This window comes from Pararge aegeria, chromosome 14, assembly GCF_905163445.1.
Source record: "Pararge aegeria chromosome 14, ilParAegt1.1, whole genome shotgun sequence".
Taxonomy (NCBI): domain Eukaryota; kingdom Metazoa; phylum Arthropoda; class Insecta; order Lepidoptera; family Nymphalidae; genus Pararge; species Pararge aegeria.
Window position 1 is genome coordinate 6,932,803 of NC_053193.1, and position 21,373 is coordinate 6,954,175.

General features: G+C 35.5%; 1 protein-coding gene across 3 annotated transcripts; it reads right to left on the reverse strand.

Moving 5' to 3' along the window:
• Positions 1-20,575, reverse strand: LOC120629211 (protein rhomboid-like). 3 transcript variants are annotated; one of them, XM_039898072.1, is made up of 6 exons: positions 20,388-20,575; positions 10,837-10,949; positions 9,306-9,423; positions 5,467-5,652; positions 4,837-5,109; positions 1-4,106 (listed from the first exon to the last, which is right to left on the reverse strand). In XM_039898072.1, the coding sequence occupies exons 2-6, from the start codon at positions 10,947-10,949 to the stop codon at positions 3,870-3,872; spliced, it is 927 nt and encodes a 308-aa protein (XP_039754006.1). In that variant the 5' UTR covers positions 20,388-20,575; the 3' UTR covers positions 1-3,869. The 3 variants fall into 3 exon arrangements, with proteins under 3 accessions (XP_039754006.1, XP_039754005.1, XP_039754007.1); XM_039898071.1 differs by having other exon boundaries at positions 1-4,109; XM_039898073.1 differs by lacking the exons at positions 10,837-10,949; positions 20,388-20,575 and adding an exon at positions 9,988-10,051 and having other exon boundaries at positions 1-4,109.
• Positions 20,576-21,373: the final 798 nt, after the last annotated feature.

A 21,373-nucleotide genomic window follows, 5' to 3' on the forward strand; every position in this document is an offset into this window, starting at 1 on the left:
AAACAAAAATCAGTCGGTATGTGACATTATTTGATTCGTATTAAAAGTATACAATCAATTTTACAATAATAGGAATCAGGCACATCATAATAATTATAATAATTAATCTATTTACTAATGAGTAAAGCATGGCCAACAAGATGTGATAAAGAATTAAAACAAACTTTGATGTGTTACTGCGTGCTATACAGGCTTAAAAAAAAAAAAAAAGAAAGCTCTCGGCCTGAAGTTGTTTAGATTAAAATTAGCAAATTTTGTTGTATAACTTTTATTTTATCTCGATAGTTAGCGAAATATTAAATATCTTACATAGATACTTTACTTGTAAAGTAACATCGGCTACAGCGTGCGAACCACGACTCTTAACGTGCGGTCACTGACCAGACTCCGCACTTTGTCGAAACACATATATGTATTTGGTGTACACAGTGTAATGTAACTATACAGAAATAACAATTTTTTTTTTTGTATGAAACAAATTAATACTGAATTTTGAAAGTCGTAGAACAAAAGTTGTTAGTTTTCATACAGGGACTACCAGGCCGAGAGTCAAGTGGTGTTTTTTTTACCGTGTAGAGCCTTTAACAGTCCTGTTCTTTATCAGATAGTAATAAGAATTGAAATGCTATATAGACGCACTGGAAAGACTAGCAAACGTTATAAGAGACATTGTAGGGGTTCTAAAGCAAGGTTCAGCAGGGCTATCACAGGCAGGAGACAAATATATCCCAGATTATATCCTCCGAAAAAGGATTAAATAAAGTGTCCACCTGTTAAATGGATATGAAGATCCTATTGGGCGATGGCATGCTTTCCTACCCTATGTATAACGAATTATCGTTCTTTAGAATAAAATTAATTTCAGTTTGTTGACATTCTTTATCTAGATTTGTTGGCCTTACTGTAGTAACATGTTTTCGTTTAAATATCGAAGCATCATACCGAAGAGGTACATTAAAGTGAACTAATGGACGAATCACTTCACAATACGTATTAGTGAACATAACAATTGATCCCATATAAAACAAAAACTCACTTTTGAGCATAATCATTACTGATTAAAAACGTTGCAATTGAGCAATTACACATACGCGTTTATAACACTCGTTACAAATAAGTAAAGCGTTTTATTTCTCAACGTTCTGAGCAATCAATTGAAGTAAATTCTCAATCTTCGACAAGTAAGTTTCGCGTTTGAATTTTTCAAATACAGAAAGGAAATTCCATCGCTGAAGCATGGACGCTATTTTATTCTAATCTTTGGTGTGCTGGGCTTAAAGCTAGCTTTCCATCGGAGATGTGCTAGGATGCGTTGGGTCCTATGGATATGTAGAACCTACCAATCGAATGTTAATAAACAAGCACATTGAACCCTTTGCCACCGTATTGTAAACCTTATTGGAGGTTGCTGAACTTCCATACAAAATTGTGACGATTATGCCATTGGACATTGGAAATCTGCGAAATGGTGTTTTTTGTATGGAGTAACACAAAACGGCAACTGAATTATGGTATGAAAATGAAAAAAAGCTGTACTATGAGAATTGTCATGAAGTAAAATGGACCGAATGTTCTGCGTTTTACAGTTCATTAGTTACTACTATTTATTATTAAACAAGTACTCAATGTAGAGTAGTGCACGAGTTTAAGTTTTAAAAAACAAGGAGAAAAGGGTATATTTTACTCTGATAATGTTAATAGAGAGTTCAAATCTCATACTAAGCTGTATTGGAGTTTCATATATATAGGTATACATTCATTGCTACGCATCCTTAAACGTTTCCGGTGGAAAGGCAGCATTACAACGCTGACGCTCAACAAAATGCCTTCTTCAACGGTACCATTATATTAAAATCAATAATCAACTATTCATTAAAAAAAAAAAAAACTTATAATAATTAATTAGATACGGCATTTGGTCGAGTTGTCAGTCCTCACGGAACATATTATACTGTGTTGCGGTAACGCCTCCAACCTATACACTACGGACGCAGATAGTAGGTACAAAAATAGTTCACCTATCCAATACTATTAGGACTACTTAACAATTAAGTATCGCGAGGAGACCGCTCCAATATAACAGCAATACATTTCAACGGCACAGTCTCTTGCAATGCGCAAGGTAACGGAACATAACATAGATTAAAAAATCTCTATGACATCGTAATCGGACACCGATACTCTATGACATTGACGTATCGAACGAAATACACTGTTGTGAAATAGTTTTGACACCCTCGTGATTTATATATATAATGTAGTCGATTGTAATTTTACATGATGATGTGTTTTAGTGAATAAGAATATACTTTGTCTTACTCGCAACTTTGGACGTTAAGCATAAAATATTTTATAATGGACAAGCCTATTCAAGTATTGGTACAATACATATTAGCTATACATATTTGGACACATGTATAGTGCCAGTGGGAACTTTGAATATGAAAAACTGTATTACGATCACAATGTAATAGAGAATCACGTAAAGTAATTGACATTGTGGTTGTAATGGCTTCTTGACATCTTAGACCAAAGTGTCATATTAGTAAGTACATGCTGTCAACATGACAGTTTTGTATGAGGTTTCAAGTCGCGACCGAATACCCGACAAATCTTACAGATCTCTATTAAATTCCAATCTTTACAATCATAACATTCTTAACCTTATATGCGTTGTAGAACAGTAATTTTCTGACAAGGTGTCAATCTTTTTGACACATTGCCATAAAAGGTGCTAATAGCTTTCATTTGCAGTTAAGATCAATCAATGCCCTAGAGAATCAGTGCTGAAACCCAGAAACAGGCATGCGTTTGTTGGGCCTCCTCAAATAATGCTACTTATCGCGTATCACACTAAGGTAAATTGACTAGGCGTGTTGTGAGTCGGTCACGATGTGACTGTATCTTTAGGCTTCGACTTAGAGCAACTAACATTACTATATTAAAGCGTGGTAATAAGCCCGGTACACACGAAGCGTATGTACCGTATCGTACAGACAATATTTTTACTTTAGTCTATTTTTCCTTGGCTAAAAAAAAAAATGATAAGCCGCAGGTTTTTCTCGTTATATACACAAAGAAACGTGCTTTGCTTAAGATAAAATTATCCCAATCAATCAGGAAAATCCTGCAGACTTTCTTACAAAGGATAAGATAGACTATACAATATTTGTTAAGTATAAACAAACGGGACAACCACTCAATACGTATACAAATATCCATAAAAATAAGCTCAATTTATCTTTCGATGGTAATTATTATAAAAGACTTATTAGTTCCGATACAAATAAAATGAAAAATTGCAAAATTACACTTCACTAATATTGTTTTCCCTTACAACACAATGGCCTCCGGGGCCGGATACATACATTTACACTACACAACAAAACTTTTAAAACTTGACATAAATAGTCTATACGATACGATACACCAGGGCGTTAAGGCTGCTATTACAATAATTGTATTTCTCATTGGTCGATCAATGAAAAAAAAAACGAATTAAAAACTTTCAGTAATAAAATTTCCATTAGTACCCCCACTAGGTAAGCCCATATGTAGGCCGATCGATTTTCGATCGGTTACCGTAAGTTATTTCACAACGAACTATTTCAAGTGAAAAGCGTGCACTGCTGAAGGTAAATATGCGACGTGCAAACTTTTTTGACTATTTGTTGCAATAATACTTTAGTGCCGTGTGTTACAGTTGTCACTATCCCTTCTCTTCCTGCGGGTCTGAGGAGATGACATACTAATTAGTACTTTTTGTCATTGATCGACCATTGAGACAATTTTAATAGCAGGTTGGGCCCAGGCATTTAGGGCGACGGAAAAATAATCGAAGCCTAAGTGCAGGATTTAGTGATGGCAGATCAGAACCCAGCATCAGGCGGTGGGTCAGGCGGCATATAGTGTAGTTCGTCCACTGGCGCGCTGAAAACGTTGTATAGAACCGCAAACAGGGTGCAAGCGGCGTAGGCTCCTAGAGCCGCCCACCACAGTAACCGCTCCCATAGCCTCTGTTGCGCGTGCTTCAGTACTAGCAGGCCGATGGTGAGGCCCGCGAGGGCGCCCGCAACGTGTGCCGCGTACGATACCGGCGGCGCTTCCTGCTTTACAAGGATACAGAACACTTTAGTTTACAGAAACAATACTTTGTAACAATGGATTATTTTGCTTAATATTGGGCAAAATTAACCGTATTTAATCCAAGTTAGATCAGTTTGACTTTGTAATGCATCGTCTCGAAAAATATACACATTGATTTTTGTTTATTTATTTAATATTTATTGTAACATAGAATAAAAACTACGTTAAGAAACATTTAGAAGAGAAAGCCAGGGACACTGCGCGGTGGCTGTATCACGGTATGTGCCTTCTATTCAATTCAGCGAAATAATATTTGAATAGGTTTTTAATTTTATCAGGTCTTTAATTTAATATATTTTAGGTCGGCTAGATTACAGGGACTGCTGATATAAGGAAGTCCACTTGTATATTAAGTTATTGTGCTGAACTTCAAGTGATTAAATAATTACCATTTTTACCTATTAGACTTAAAAAATACAATCTGATTGTAATGGTTGGAAAAGAGCAACTGCTGAGATTCTTGCCAGCTCTCCGGTAGAATCTGCAATAGAATATCCGGTATATAGAATTCCGGTAGAATATTTCCGAGTCGTTACAATAATTCCGACTTGACGATTCTGTTTCAAGTTTTGTTTGTTTCTCAAATTTCATTAAGATATATATATTTTTTTATATTCAAAGCCATAATATAAAATCCATCCATCCAGCAAGTATACCTTCCTTTAAGTTTATAGTAATCTATAAACTCACCTTAGTATATCTAGCATGGACTGCAAAACCGACGTCACACGACGCGACCGCAAGCGCAGCGACCAACCGTACGGCGCCGTAGCGCATCGCATGGAAGTTCAGCAGTGCATTGGCCAGGTGTGCAGCTAAGAGCGCGTACACACCACCCGACGCGCCCGCGAGACACACGTCCGGATCTAGGACGGACGCCGCGAGGGAACCACCCAACACGCCCGCGAGGTACACCGCGCCACACCGCACCGCCCCGTGCACCATCTCTAGCGGCAATCCCACCTGGAAACCAAATCAATGATGATTAATAACAGATTACATCACTAGATATGATGCAGATTTTTTTTGTTAATAATTTTTATTTAATGGTTTTAAAGAAATATATTTGACTAGCTGTACACTTTTGCATTTATATTCACATAATATATGTAATAGAAAAAGCAATATATTAATTTAATTAACAAAACTAGTTTTTATTATTTATTAATAATTTCATATTATAAGTTCTGCCTACTATCAAATTATAATAATATAATCTTCCGGACATCCGGAAAATCGGACATCAAAATTATGAATAAGTATAAAAGAATTATAGATCAATTCAATTGTCCGTTTGGCTCATAATTCGAGAACACTTACCGCTAACTGTACTAGCAGGTTGAACGCAAGGTGCAACCATCCGGCGTGTACGACACTGTAGGTGAGGAACCGCCATAGCTCGCGTCGTCTGTCAGGACGGTATACAAGTGGCGAGTCGACTGGCACAGGGCCTGCCGCCGCCGCGACTCCGCCCGAACCCCATGCATACCATGCGAATACTCCTAACTGTGAACAACCACAAACAAACTATATTAAATAAAATATATAATATATACCTTTATAATAGGAGGCCATATCTATATATATATATATATATATTTCTGGTGTGCGTGTGTATGTCACTGAACTCCTCCCGACCGCTGGACAGATTCGAATGAATTTTTGGTATTCGTTAGGGTGGCATGCACCACAAATCAGCCCGACAGATGGCACTGGGGTGCGCTAGTATATCGGTAAAGATTATTAATAAACCTGCGGAGGTCACTTAGGATGGAGCCTGTCAAGTCGACGTCACCTACCCAGTCGTAATTAAGCAATCCTGATTAGCTATGGTCAAAGTTCCGTACAATGATTTCAAATCGTTTGGGGCTACGATAAACATCAACACGAATGCATAGATTTCTAATTCCTTTCTTAAGCAATTAAAAATGTAATTTACTTCATGAGAAATATGCGTAGAGCACGCAAAAAGCGCTAGAAAATTGCCATTACAATTGTATCTGATAGAAAGTTTTATGTGGTGAAGAAATGTTTCCGAGTTTTCACGGAAATATGAGATTGTAAGAGTGAATATAGCAATTTTATTTGTCATAGGTAGATATACACTTAGATACCTAATTACTTGCCAGCTGTTTATTGTAAACATATGTAACAAAACTCTTTAGAGAGCAAAAAACTATTTGGCTAGCTAGCTTATTGGAATATCCAGACGTCTAATTCAGACAAACATTTTCAGGCGATTATGGATGGTAATGAAAGGTATCATGTGCTCAAGTATCTAGAAGTTTCTACAATAGACTCTTTCAGGTGAAAAAACGTATGTTCCCTACGTAAAATATCATTAATATTATCTTAATTCAGGATAGATGTTCGGTCAAGCAATCTCCAGCATTTATGTAGGTATCACAAATATTATAGTAAAAATTACGTAATGAAAACCTTTTCAGCTTGACGTGTATTTACTTATTCATTGAGGGAAACCCGTTAGAACTGTGTGTCTTATCACCAAAGAGTACCTTACTAAGGCTCTGACTACGTGTACAACGGAGGCGGTTATTGAATTAATCCTTGATTGATTGGTTGCCTGGATGGGATGGCTACGTAGCGATAAAGGCTGTCAAAATGTATACATTGTATAAACTTTTTATTTACTTTTCTGTATTTTTATGTGGTATACAATAAAAGTGTATTCGGCGAAAATTTTGTGCATGTTGATTTGAATTTTTGTAAAGCTTTAATGACACTCTTGTTTTATACAACCGAGAGTGCAACCGATAATGCATTCAGTTACCAAAGTTTCAAAGTTCCAGTTTCAAGTAAAAACTTTCCAAGTTCCTAGTTCTCAAGAATTTCGTATGCCATGGGAGGCAATTAATTAATTATACAAGAAGAGTCGACGGTCAAAGCAGCGATTGCCTGTCAACTATGTGTTTAAATATATATGTATAAATATTTCTGAATGAATCTGAATGAAAGGACAGATAGCAACAGAGTCAAACGAGGAACGAGTAAAAGGGGAAAATTGTTATCCTCTAGCCAATAAAAATGATGTGTCTCAGGAAGTGTCATCAGTATTAGACAATGTAGATGACACCAGTTTTTTATCGACTGATATTATCTTAACTTTTATTTTACTACAAGTTTGCACTGAAATACCGTAACCATCTTGCCATTAGTTGAGATTGCTCAACTCAGCACGGGCTAACCTGTAATGGTATGGCCGTTTAATCAAATTCTTATCCCTAATCGATATTGACACTAAATACCGGAAGCCTAAGCTTACCGATCTGTATCTAATTTGACAGCTAATTTATCTAGCAAATGTGGAAAGTTGCCACCAAATAAAGTGATAATCCATATTTTGCATTCCGAAAACTAAGATACCAGCTGAGTTCATTTATGTTATTCGATGGCATGTTTCCACCGTAGGTAAGTGGTGTAAAGGCAAGACGTCGCAAGTTATTTACCACTCCAATTTTACTAAACCTTAATCGGGAAATCGCCTTAGTCGGGCTGCCTTATGAATTAGGGGATTCCTAGAGAAAAAAAAACGTTTCACGAAATCTTATACCATACCTAACGTCGTTAGGATTCGGTATCCTAACTTTAGAAAGTTAGGATACCGTCAGATTGTAAAGTTTAGGGGACTAGTTAACGAGCACTTGGCAGATGAAAAATATATAAATATCCATGCGAAAAATTTAAAAGCTGATACCACACCTAGTGGAAAGATCCATAGACAAGTTAGGTTGTATGAGTTGCCTAGTGAAAATGGAATGGTGAAATTAAATGTATGTAATAGGATTCTTCTGTGATTAGACGTTACTCATTTAGGGATTTCCTCGTCCGTCGTTAGTGAAAACGGGCGTAAGCGTAGGATCTTGCAAACGGGATCTCTACACCTGTAGTTGGAGCCTAAAACATCGTGAATCAATGAGTGACGAGCATAGGTATCCAAAAGAAGCGTGCGCAAGCGCCGTTCGATTGTTATGATTTGACGTAAACCGCTTGTTTGCACGGATGTGAAATCCGCAATTACAATTTTTAATTAACCGAAGTAACTAGAGCGGTTATCGAACGCCGGTGTTCGCCGTAGAAAGTGATGCACCGATTTTCTAGTTCCCCTAACGGCAAATAATTCATATTCACGACGACTGTGCATAATTTCAACGTATGAGTTAGTTAGGTACTCGTTCTACGTTAAGTTTTGTAACATTGATTTTTCCATTAACAATAAACTTGGAGCTGCTACGAGCAGCTCCAAGTTTATTTCCTGATATTTTTTAGTTTTCTGAGAGATAGCCAAATTTGTAACCCTAAACTAAGACCCCTAACTTACGAGGGTTCCAAACGCGCTATCGTCTAAATGAAGCCCACAATAAACTTAGCTGGGTGTTCTTTTTTGCCATCACAATCTTACATTAATTACTTCGGTAACCCAATTTTCGGGATTTTTCTGATTTTCTTCGAGATAGGATGAAAATTATTGCGGTCTGTAGACAGGTATATGTTACCGCGTGAAAATTTATTACAATCACTCACGGAATAGGAAATTTTATGTGAGATATTCGAGTGCAATATCATCATCATCATCATCAAACCCCTATAGCAGTCCACTGCTGGAGTAAATGCCTCTACCAAAGGGAGGGTTTGGCTATAATCGCCACGCTTGGCAGACGGCTTGGTGATCGCAGTAGATGGTGGAAGAAGTACGGAGGATTATGAAAATAAAGCTTAATTTGCTATACTCCGCGAAATAATTGAAGAGACAAAAGTTCGACTTAAAAATTATTCATTGTAAAGTCAATTTCTCCTTAGGATGCTCCGGTTTCGGACCGAAACGTCCATAGAAGGTACATTGCCGAAGATCTGTTTGGTGTGGAGTATAAGGATTGAAGAAATTATAAATAACACCATACAGATTTTCCTGCTTTTCGCGGAGTATAGCAAATTAAGTTTATTTTCATAATCCTCCGTACTTCTTCCACCATCTACTGCGATCACCAATATAATATATTATGGTTTTCCGCAAAGTAACGCCTGCATCTATCCAATAGAAGTGCGGAGGACGCTGCTGCCATACGCTTATCCCGGGCTAGGCTACGTTACTCTAGCTGCAAATGTCAAGTAACTTAAATTCAAAGAAAAGCAAAACTCACCTCTAATAAAGTTACACATATGATGAAGAAGGGGGGTGGACAGCAGGTGTACCGTTCCTGGTAGTATTTGCGGTCCCTCTCCTCCGGGAGCACTTCCATTGCGACGAGGTGCACCATTCTGGAAAATTTAAGATGTTTGAAATTTTTTCCAAGTAATAGGTCTACGGCTTATGACTTATAGTTTAGAGACCTCGAAATTACTTGACTATACAAAGCCAGAACAACATCAAAATCAGTAAAGTTGTTTTTTTGAAAAACTACATACAATACTGACAATCCCCTTACAGAATAAACCATCACAGTACTCCGCCTAGATTTATATTGGGTTACTAACTCCACGGTTCCCCAGAATTAAGAACAAAAAAAACCGTGAACACGACTCATAATTATATATATAAGAAGCATCACAAACCACTCCACTTTAGTAGTGTTTCTCGAACAGTCGGCTAGTCACTTCATTTCATTTAGTTGACAGTAATTTTACCTCTGTATGTTCTAAACGTTTACCATAAAATGGGAAAAGTTTGTTAATGCGGGACGTCGTCACAGTTTTTGGACACATTCCACTGCATGCAATAACGGCAGAATAAGGGTTCTCTATGTTCTTAACTCTGTGGTTCCTACAAGAAAACGATTTCTACGTACGATCTAAACGACCTGCTGAATGTATTAAATTGCTTACTTTCGCGTTAAGGGGTTTATTGACGGTGTGGTAATTTATTAAACGTTTTATTACAAGAAACTACATGTCAACATGACACGAAACAACCTAAACACTTTGTAACGACCTCAACGGTTTGTTGGTTTTTACACATTTGAAATGCAGGCACTGAAAATTTTGTTTTACTTATACAATTTTTGTTTGCTAGATGAGATATTTAATTTGTTACATAGCACTGAAAATTTTGTAATGCATTGTTGTTAAATTATTAATTACATTGACGTCAATTTGTCATGGCATACCTGATTTGCTTTTTTAGTCTGTGGTGAATGACAATTTCATGAGCTTAAGACTCCCGCAGACTAACAAATACTAATCATTGATAAAATTCGCAGTAGGGAAGTTATATGGTCAGACCTTATTCAGAAGAAAGACTTCTACGCGAACTGGTACAAGCTTACATTTTAACATCTACGGTGTACAAGAAGCGTTGAATGCGTAAGTAGCGTTCGAGTGTCCAAATTCACATAGTCAAAATTCACATTTCAAACTTCGCGAGTTAAATAAAAAGTATCCAAGGTTTCAAATTTTTTGAAGCCGATTTAAAAATGAATTCTAACGTGTTAGTGCATTTTCCGATTACGATCATCACAATCCAATCATCCAATCCGATATAAATTCGTTATTTCTGGATTAACACCTATTTAAACTATAGCAGCTGACAGATGACTCTATGCTATACACTTGGATTACCTAGGCTATAGATATTCTACTTAGATTATGGGGAATAACTGTCAGTTGTTTCTTCAATTGGTCAATATATTCTAACCAATTTAGCGCGCATGGACTTTATTAGATCTAAGTAGGTACCTGGCAAAAAGTGTCGGGTCTTCGAGGAGAAGATGGAAGTCGTTCTCAGAGCTGACCTCACGGTCTCTTTGGTGCACAGCGCATCTATAGCTGCGTGTACGCTTGCCGCTCATCTGAAACAAAACAAACATTAAGTCAGAAAATTTGTAAATTAAAAATAAATATCTGGTTTGGCCCTCGAGCACGATACTATATATTGTTATAGGCTTCATTTGTTTTCACTATTCTAGTGTACTAAAACAGCTTGAAGAAACCATAAATTACGCTATACATATTGTCCTGCTTTTCGCAAAGTACAGCAAGTTGATCTTAATTTTTAGATACAAAAATGAAATATAAACTTAGCTTGGAAATACAAAAGCATGGAATTCCGCAAACTGGCGTTACATTGTTCTATCCAATATTCAAATATTATGTTTTAATTAATTAATTTAATATTGAAACAGTGTTAGCTAATCGGAAGGTTTGCGATTGGTGTTGAGGCATTGATTGCCTTCATTCGGATCTGTGCCGCGTACAGATTAGAAGATAAATCGCCAAAGTTGTAAAAAAAATAAAGAAATATCCGTGTTGTACAATTCTAATACTATAGTTTCCAATTACAATCATTAAATTATATTTTCAAATTATGAATTTGTTAATTAAAATAATATTGGTCCAATTAAATTAATTGTAATAGAAATCGTGTAATTATTTCGTTAATTTTGATAGCATGAATTCATGTAGAGTAACTTTGAATATTCAATGCATTTATACCTAGTTCAAATTAATAAATTATGAATATATGTCAAGTTATAAATCGTAATAGGCAATTCTAACCGCAATAACGTAAGTGAATTTACCAGGAAGATTATAGCAGGTAAACAAACCTACCTACATATTCTGAAACGCACAAGTTCTTTGGTTTAAAGACCAAAACTATGGAAGCTCTAGTCAATAGGGAACTTGTTGGTAATAATATTATTTTACTGTGTGTATAAATTACTGGCATTCGATAGTTTATGTCAAATATCACAATAAATGTTATTTATTATTTCGGTCGGCAAAACAATTGGCTTATTTTACCGACCGAAGTTGACTTACATTTTACAATAAATAAAACACGAGTAAAATCCCATTTTCCATTTCCGCGCAAACGTTCAATTGAAGTTTGTTTTTGCTAGGTACTATCCCTCGAAAAAAACAATACCAGCAATGCACGTTTCGTTTCTTGTGTCTTTGTTGGCTGGCCATGATTTAAAATAACACGCGTTCAGTTCATTAGCATTATCATTTCAATGAACGTGGACATAAGTGTGAGGATTTTCATTCTTGTTCCTTTTCCCCTTGAGGTGTCGTGCTCACAGTCTCGTATTCCTTTACGAATTATCTCTTATGGTTACCGCACATTATCGAGAAATAAAACCGCATTTCACCAAAAGGTTTGCAAATGTAAGTAGGCACCTAGGTACAATATTTTGTTTGCTTTGTTCGCAGCAAGTGTTAGGAATCATAGAAACGTAATAGGGACGATGTAAGGCATAGGGTCGGAGTTAATGAAGGTATATATTCTTTCCATAATAGTAAGTCAGGTCATATAACGGGTGCAGCACCAACATACGACCCAAGGAGTAAGGATGATAGTAAGGATAAAAGTTAAAAGCTTAATAGAAAATAGGTATCTATAAAATAATTTAAATGTAAGAATACCATATGGAGAGATAGGTACTTATCTACCTATGTTCCAAACTTTTTCTACCTTAAGAGTGCATTTAAAAACACTCAGAGCTACCCTTAAAATCTCCATCATGAAATTTTTAACTACCACCTCTCACAAACACCTCTGCCAATTAAAACAACTTGGAACGCTTAAAATTCGTAAGAGCTCGCTCTTGAGTACACTTCCGAGGGTTGATAAAAGTGTCTTAATCGGCTTCTTTTTGAGTTTCATTCTCTTCGCTCTCTGCGAGGGGGATCGGAACAGGAAAGAAAACTAGAATCTTGTACTTACTTAGCTAGGTTATTGCGTATCTTAGTTGCACGCTGGTGGGTTGTTAAGTGCCCATCACATTGTTGTCAAATACCTAATGTCTGGGATAAATATGACAAAATAAGGACGGCTTTGATACTTGGTTTGGCTTTGGTTCATACTCTTCGCTCTCCACTAGGGGGGACCGGAACTTAACAAAAAAACGTCTTGTAGTTAACTAGGTTATTTCGTTTTGTCTCATTTGCCCATTGATGAATCGCCTAGTGCTCATCGAATAGTCGCCCAACACGAAGTTGTTGTCTTACTTCGGTAATCAGGAAAAATTTGGATACAAGAGAGATTAAACGAAGATGCAGTTTAGTCAGGTGCCTTTATGTCACTATTTTTTATTTGTGATTTTGTACGCAATAGGGTTCAATTATTTTTTGATAATTTCATTAGTCAAGGTGCTGTAAATCATTTCAGTTTTAATGTGTAGGTCGATAAATAGCAATATAGTTGCCTGTAAGGTGCCTAATGGGTATGGAATAAATATAAAAAAATATAATTATTTATATTTCAATTTATTATAGTTAAGATGAGTCTTGATAATGGGGCTCTTATAGTATATTAGAAAAAATGCTTGAGCTTAAATTCGATAATACCGAGGGGGATTATAGTCCGCAGTGCGGTCTTGATACTTGGGTTTATAAAGTAATCATGTGAAAATCGAACGGGCTCGCACTTGACGTCGCGACTTCCGAGGGTGGATTACGCCTAATGTCCCGGCAGTCCGTGTCACGGTCTCGAAGAGGCGGCGGGCGTGGCGGCTGGCTGGCACACTGCCAGGCCTATCGACCGCGACCATCATCGGCGCGCTATCGATAAGAATTCGTCGAACTTTGGCTTAGGCCAGGGTGGCCAGCGTGATTTCTCGACACACAAATTTGTATGCAAGAGGTTACAGTTTCATAAAAAAAAAATGTGTGTTTCTTTGTCCTGAACAAAGCAATGTTGAAAGTAAGAAGAGTAACATAGGCTACTTGACCCATGAAAACAAACGAGGGGATTTGCAAAAAAAAACGTAAAAACGTGGACGAACAACACGGGCAATGAATATTGTAAAACAGAAAGCGTCAGAAACATAGTCACAATAGGGTCATTTCGCCTGTTTGCGTCCACTTAGTGGAGTTGTTAGGTTTGAACGTGAAAAAAAAAATGTCCGTGCGGTAGTTTTTAATCAAATATGGTTGTAATGTAGTCCCTATATAGTCTTGTCAAGTTTAATGCACAGTTTTGGACAACGCATCTGATGTTTTATTCTACACAAGTACAAATAGCTGAAACAGGCGATTTTCCCATTTTACGTCCACAAAATCCAGATTGCGTCCGCCTGTAGACCAATTGGCGTCCACCTGTTTAGAAATAATTAGGAAATAAATAGGGAAGCTTGTGATTTTAATCAAAACATTTATTTAATAATTGCTGATATCATAAAAGTAAACATAAATTGCACTTCAGGATATTTTTTTTCTCCTCCAACTAACTCAATTAATAGATTCACTATTATTTCGAATATCATGTCGATGGCTTTATAGGATTCTATTTTACCATTTCGGTACAAAGCCTTTAAAATTGGCCAAGTGCGAATCGGACTCGCGCGTTCCGTGTTTTAGTCTATTTTTTAATATTTATTGTTATAGCGGCAATAGAAATACATCATCCATGAAAATTTTTAGGTAAGGTAGGTTATAAAGAGTATATTTAAATAAAATTATATAAATTTTATTCTATTATTTTCGTGTGATAAAAAGATGGACGCAAAATGTTATAGGGTTTCTAATGTAGGAAAACTATGCGTCCAAGTCTGATTTTTTACATTCATTATCTTTTTTTATATTTCTAATAACATGGACGCAAATCGGCCATCATATTATGCATGTTAATGTTGTTTAAATTGATAGGAAGTTTATATTGTTTTTCCCATGTAATCGTATTTAATTAAACATCTGACTGAGAAATAGTTAGAGTAATCTGCGTCCACAGCGGACGCAAAGTGATTTTTTTATAAATTTTATGTACCAGTTCGCGTCCACCTTATATAAAGCTGTCAGTAGAAAAATATAAGCACAAACATCGTTATTCCTATAGTGTGGTTCACAATTAAGGTCTAGGGATAACAAAGTATTCTAAATTTCACATAAACACCTTAAATACTTACCGTGAAAAGTACAGGTGCTCACTATTTTTTTACAACACATTCGCGCGTCAGCACTTGTTGGTTGCACACGCAAGATTAGTTTATTTTTCATTAAATTTGGGTTGCACGCACAGATCTTTTGTTTGTGTGTGAGTACCTGTCATAGGTCCGATCATCAATAGAAGCGCTCTTGTTTAGATTGGTGTGTCGGTATTGTTATTTTTTACTGTTGTAAAACAGTGTACCGTCGTTTGGACGCGAATTGGGCGTCGGACGCGAAAGGGCGAAAAGACCCTACATCTTTTTTCTTAACAAGATTTGCTAAGTTAGCAAAATGCAAGTATATTAATAAAAAAAAAATAGAATAAGTATGTAATAAAAAAAATTGTCTTTGCTTAAGTATTTCCTATTTAAAGTTATCAGAGCTTTTCCAAATTAGCGCATTTAATTTTGTAGCACGATTATTCGACCGTCCGCGTCAGTATCTCAAGTTCAAGTATCAAGAATTACAGAATCAAGAGATAATTTTGCAACAGTTTTCTACCTACTTTAAAAAATGAAGGTATAGTTCCGTTTTGTCGGTTACCAGGTAGTTGGCGCTTAGCCAGGTTTATCGACCGCCACAGAACACCCTCGCGACGTTATCAATGAACGTTAACTACTTTTAAGCTTTACCTTTTTACTTTTTTAAGTATCAAATCCTAGTTTCACTAGGACAACCAACCTAAGTTAACTAACCTCTTTCAATGTAAAATCCTTAATTAAAATTAAGTGTGCTCATTTAGCTTTAACTAGTAGATTATAATGTTGTAGTTTTAAACGTAGAAGCCTATAAAATAAGAAACATGAACTGCGATGGGGTCTGACCCCAGTTATTGAAACAGTACAGCTACGCAGCAGTAGTATCTTAAAATTATTAAAGCTATAAAACATTACAATGGCAGTAAATGTTACCGAAAGCGTTTAAACAAAATAACTTTATAAAGTGCCATAACAATGTAAGTTCGCATACAGGTAGGGTCGCAATGGTTCTATAGAATTTTACGAAGAATGGTCCCGAGAAAGTTTTTCGTTATCTCACAGTGTCATTATTCATATTTTACATGCTAAATGCATTTAATACAGCATGAAAATGGGAAACGTGGGAAAATTTATATCTGTAACAGTGTTAATACGATATAATTTGGACGCTTTGGTCTTTCGGAGGCTTTATAATTGGCCGGTATAATTTACACACCCAAAGTAGTGAAATGTGCTTTGGATGATTACATGCAGATTTTATATTTCTGAAGTAAGAGATATTAAAATTTGCTGTTCAATGAAGTTCCAGGAGAGTCCTCCTGTACAATTCAGTAACCTTACTAACATTTGCATATTAAAAATAACGTATCGCATGATTTGTCATCAAAAGCAAATTTTGTAAGGAGGTTAATGAAATGTTAATGGCGCCAATTGGTACAGATATCTCCTAAATAACCCTTTATCTAACATTAGTGTCATGGTTAACAATGTGGTAAAGGGTAGCTCAATTTTTAGACCTGTTTTTTTACTTTAGAGATTTATGAACAACAGACTTGACACCATTGTCATCCTACACACGGGGCAGTGGTAAAGAGCTAGCAGGTCGCGCAGGTGGGCGGTATGTAGGTACGGCCGCCGGTGAACGACTGGTCGGACTCGCATCGCAATCCATCGCGGGCCACCGTATTGTCCCCGCGGCACTGCGGCCCGCAGTCGTTCAACTCAGTTTCCCACGACACTGCTAAATGCCCAATGCCAAAACCTAAATAGCCTAGACGCGGCGCAGACGCCGGCTATATCTGTCTCGGCAACGGCGAACCTACCTATATCTAATTCTGAAAACAGCGACGACTCGTTAGATTCTATTTAATGCAGTGTGAAGAAAGTATTGTCGCTGTCTGGAGAGAGAAGATTACTAATTTCATTTAAAATTTCAATTTTACCACCTACAGTAATAATTATGTAAAGCGAATTAAACAGCGACTTAAAAGTCTTGAGCCATTGTGCCATCTCATTCCTTCTATACAATCAGCCAACAATAAAGTACTCCATAACGTTACAATTAATCGATTTTATGATAGAACAATAAATCGATTTTCCGCGGGAATTGCGCGGGCTGGGCGCCAGTGGGCGCAGTGAATCTAACGTGGGCGCCGCGTGAGTCACGCCGACATCCGACACGTCCGATTCGTATCCGGAACCACTAACTAGGCACTATTGCCGTCTCGTCAAACGAGCGCACGAGCCTACACGACGCACTACTCATTTCAATAACCCACACTATTATTCATTATTAAAAGTCAAAACTATTGAATACTTACTCGATGGTGGTGATTTAATAATATCATTTTATTATGTTGTATTGTTAAACACGGTTTAAGTGTATTTAAGGCCGGTCAGCTAACAGTTAAAAAACTTAATTTTATTCAATTTATATTTTATTGTCACATTCAAACTTCATTGCAATGAATTAATGGATTTTAAGTTAATTGTTCTGTCAAAAAATAATATGTGAAATTTAAGTGTAGTTTTTCAAAATCTTATATTTGACTTTACTATCTTAATATTGGAAATTAAGGACAGTCCATAATTATAATCAACATAATATTTTATGCTGATTTTAATAAAACGTGGAGGCTTAACCGTTAGTCGTTTCGCTAGAGTTAATGACTTCTTTAACCGTACTTCTTAACGAGAGGTTTATCTAAATCTAGCATATTAATGGTAGATTCACTGTGGCGAACTGATGTGTTGGGCACGTGAACTCTGGGAGCGTTCCCACGCGCCCACCTCCGCACTATTATGTTCTAAATTCTAATCTCTTAAAGTCTCTTTACATTATTCCGGGGCCGTGAAAGTACGCTTATACATTAGCTAGCGGTTAGTTAATGATTTGCGGAAATTTATTAGGACGTTAACTTACGTTAAATGTGATAAAGTTTTTTAATGCAAATTAAAAAAATTCGCTGCATGAAAAAACAACGGGAAAAAACTTAAAAGACAAAAGATGGCATACTTCAATATGCTTACGTTGCAGACTTGTTGAGACATGTTATTGCTAGATCCGGCGTAAGATCCGAAACGTTTTGTGTCATTATATTATTTTATTGGTATATAAGGATTCACTTTCAATTGTGTTATTTTTGCAGGGTCTCCCGGCACAGTATCGCTATAAAGCGAGACTATGCGCCATTTAGGAGGACATGAAGGCTTGAATTACCTCCGGCTTATGCTGGAGAGAAGTTGGTAAATAGTAAATTTTATGGAAATTATTTAAATAGGGTAGGGTAATAAGGGTATTTAATGTTATTTACGAATCCCAAAAATATATTACCGAAAGATTTTTAAATTAATTCGTCAATTTAAGACTACAACTATAAGAATATGGATTGCTTTTTGTTTGTAATCAATATTAAAAAGAAAAATAATATCTGTGCGTTCGAATCCTTCTGTTAACCGTAATTTATTTCGTGTTGTCTATTCTATTTATAAAAGATCATGCATGTATTGCAGAATAGAAAATACTATAGGTGTATGAACTCTACATACCTACGCGGTCTAAAATCAAAAATGCAGACTACTTTCTGCATTTTAGATTTTTGATAATTTGTCTTGCAGAACTGAGTAAGGTATTTGGGCAAGGATAAGTATTTGTTTAGACTAATAATAATTATTATACCTTTGCATAGCCTTATGATTAATTATTATGATGCTTTCGTTTTTATCAGATATCCGTGCCTTACCGTGAAGTCAATAGCGGTTGATCCACATAAATAATAGAGCATAAATCTAGCTTTGAATTCCCAGCCAATTTAACACGCTCGTGATTTTAGGTGAAAAGAGATATCGAACTTGTGACGATTCCCGAATCGATTAAAACCATTGAACGGCGTTTGTATATAACTAATGAGTTAAGTTCCTATTTATTAAAAACAATCTTTAAGAATCCACCACCATAATATACGCAACTATGGGCTGAGAGTTAACTTGGGTGAAATTGAATTTGGGCTGTCTCGCAGAATCCTTTAACTTCCGAATTAGAGACGTAATTCACAATTTTGTTTTGAATGTTTATAATTTAGTAAAAAATAATATTAGGTAATCTTAACCTATAACTTGAAGGGTATAAAAGTAAAGTAAAGCTTTTCAAATAGAGCACAAAACAGTTTTTAATTAAAATGTGCTTTAATTATAATATAATATTTACTTAAGTTGCTAGGTAATTGGTTTTTGTTTCCTGTATCTCGAAAACGGTTTTATTTAAAGGCTATAAAACAGGAAAAATAAATCTATTAGCTATAAATTATTTATTTAAAAACACGAAGATTACCCATACAGATTTGTGTGCTTGATTGTAGCAAATTAAACTTTATTTTTAAACATTATTTTTATCGAAAGATGGAAGATGTAGTAATTTTATCGAAGTTCGGGTCAAACCGCTTGTTTTATTAGTAATCAAAAATAAAATTTAAGTCATTTTAGATAACAAGCCAAAATAGTTAGAACTGTATCAACAAAAAATGCCGGTGAGTGAAATAAAATGGCCAAACCCACGTCTTTTTGATACGAACAATACTTTTCAATTTACCATACATTTTGAAATATTGGAATTTTATAAAAGGCATGTCGGCTTATTAACGATGGCACGCGTAAAATTGTACGAACCGTAACTTGGCTTGTACTAATAAATAATAATATAGGTAATTTATTGTAAATGATTAGGTTACTACTAGGTAATTTTTTACGTGTCTACTAAAAGAGCCATATTATAATGGAGTCAAAGTTATACTTTTCAATCGTGTTATTCTAATATATTTAAGTTACATTGACACATACATTCATATTAATAAAAATTATATTTAAAGAGTATCAAAGTGGTCTAATTGCAGTACAATGCAAGAGTAAAATTTTTAAATAATAGGTATTGCATAGAATTATATTTTATATTGCAGCTATTCGCAAACTTTTAAATCTCAATGGGTAGTTTTTATTAGAGCACTTTGAATAATATCTATGACTAGGAAATAGTAACTGAGTATCTAATGTATTTTAAATCAAATATCTGTACATTTACTGTCTGTACAAACCTATCTGTACATTTTTATGTTTATTTGATCATTAATATTCGAAATAGTTATTGCCCATATAATAATCTAGAATAAAAATCTCGGTCTTAATACAAACGTCAAAAAGACACGATGACAGTTTCACTGTTTATACAAAATATTGGTATTTTGGTTAAAGAACGAATTTAAGTAGGTAGGTACCTGTAAACAAATTTTCTCCACTGTCATATTTTATTTAACTAGAGGTAAGCGATGTTTTTGAAGGCTATAAAAACTTATCAAAATTAAAACAAAATATAATATAAAATGAACTTACCCATCACGTAAATATTTCGTTGTTAATGTAGTTTTGTAACATAAACAGTATTTTTAACCATTCACAACACCTAGTTATTGACACTAATCAATGAGGTAGACTTTTAAATGTTTATTTATTTTAATTCCGACTTTAAACACGCGATGTATCGTAAACGTAGTTCGGAACGAAGTTAACGCAACCGTCCCCTCCGAATGCTACGCGCTGACTGATTTGAATTTTGATTTCGCCGGCACGGTCGTCTGCCAAGTTTCGTTCGGAGTCGTTTCGTCCCGGTATGGGTTTTTTTGTGGCTGCAGAGTGGTGGTTGCTATTTGAGAGGGTGGTTCCGGTTCCGAGGGCGGTAGTGACTAGTTCGGCTTGAGATTTAAGTTTATTGTCGTACACTCCAGGTGTTAAACCAATTGCTGAATACTTACACATTTGATATTGCTTTCTCAATATAAAGTGAATTATATTCTAATATAGCGAACAGCTGTTTATTTTCTTTAAACTCAGAAATGACATATACATGGATGTAGACATTATTTTTAATACTTTTGAATGTAAAGTAAACTATCTACTCTATAAGCTTTAAAAATATTATAAAAATAATACAAACTATTCTTTTTCGGCTTATTTGTATATATGTTAGTTGTTAAAATGTTTTCTTGTTTTTTGTTTATATTTTTCAACTTATTAGAAAATAAAAAACCTATTTTCAATCTACAAAACGAGATCTATATATCTAACATCACTCCGAATAAGCTTATTTTCCCGACATCTGTAACTATATATTATTAATCGACATATTATTTCGATTTCTGACGATTTATCTGTCACAGCTGTGTGTGTGTGTGTTTTAAGTGAAAGATCCCGGGTTCGATCTCCGGCAATTTGGAAATTTATAAAAAAGAAAATGCACCTGTATTTATATCAAAATACCGACCAACTCAATGTCATAAACATAAGATTAATTATTTACCCACTTTATAAAATTATCGTAA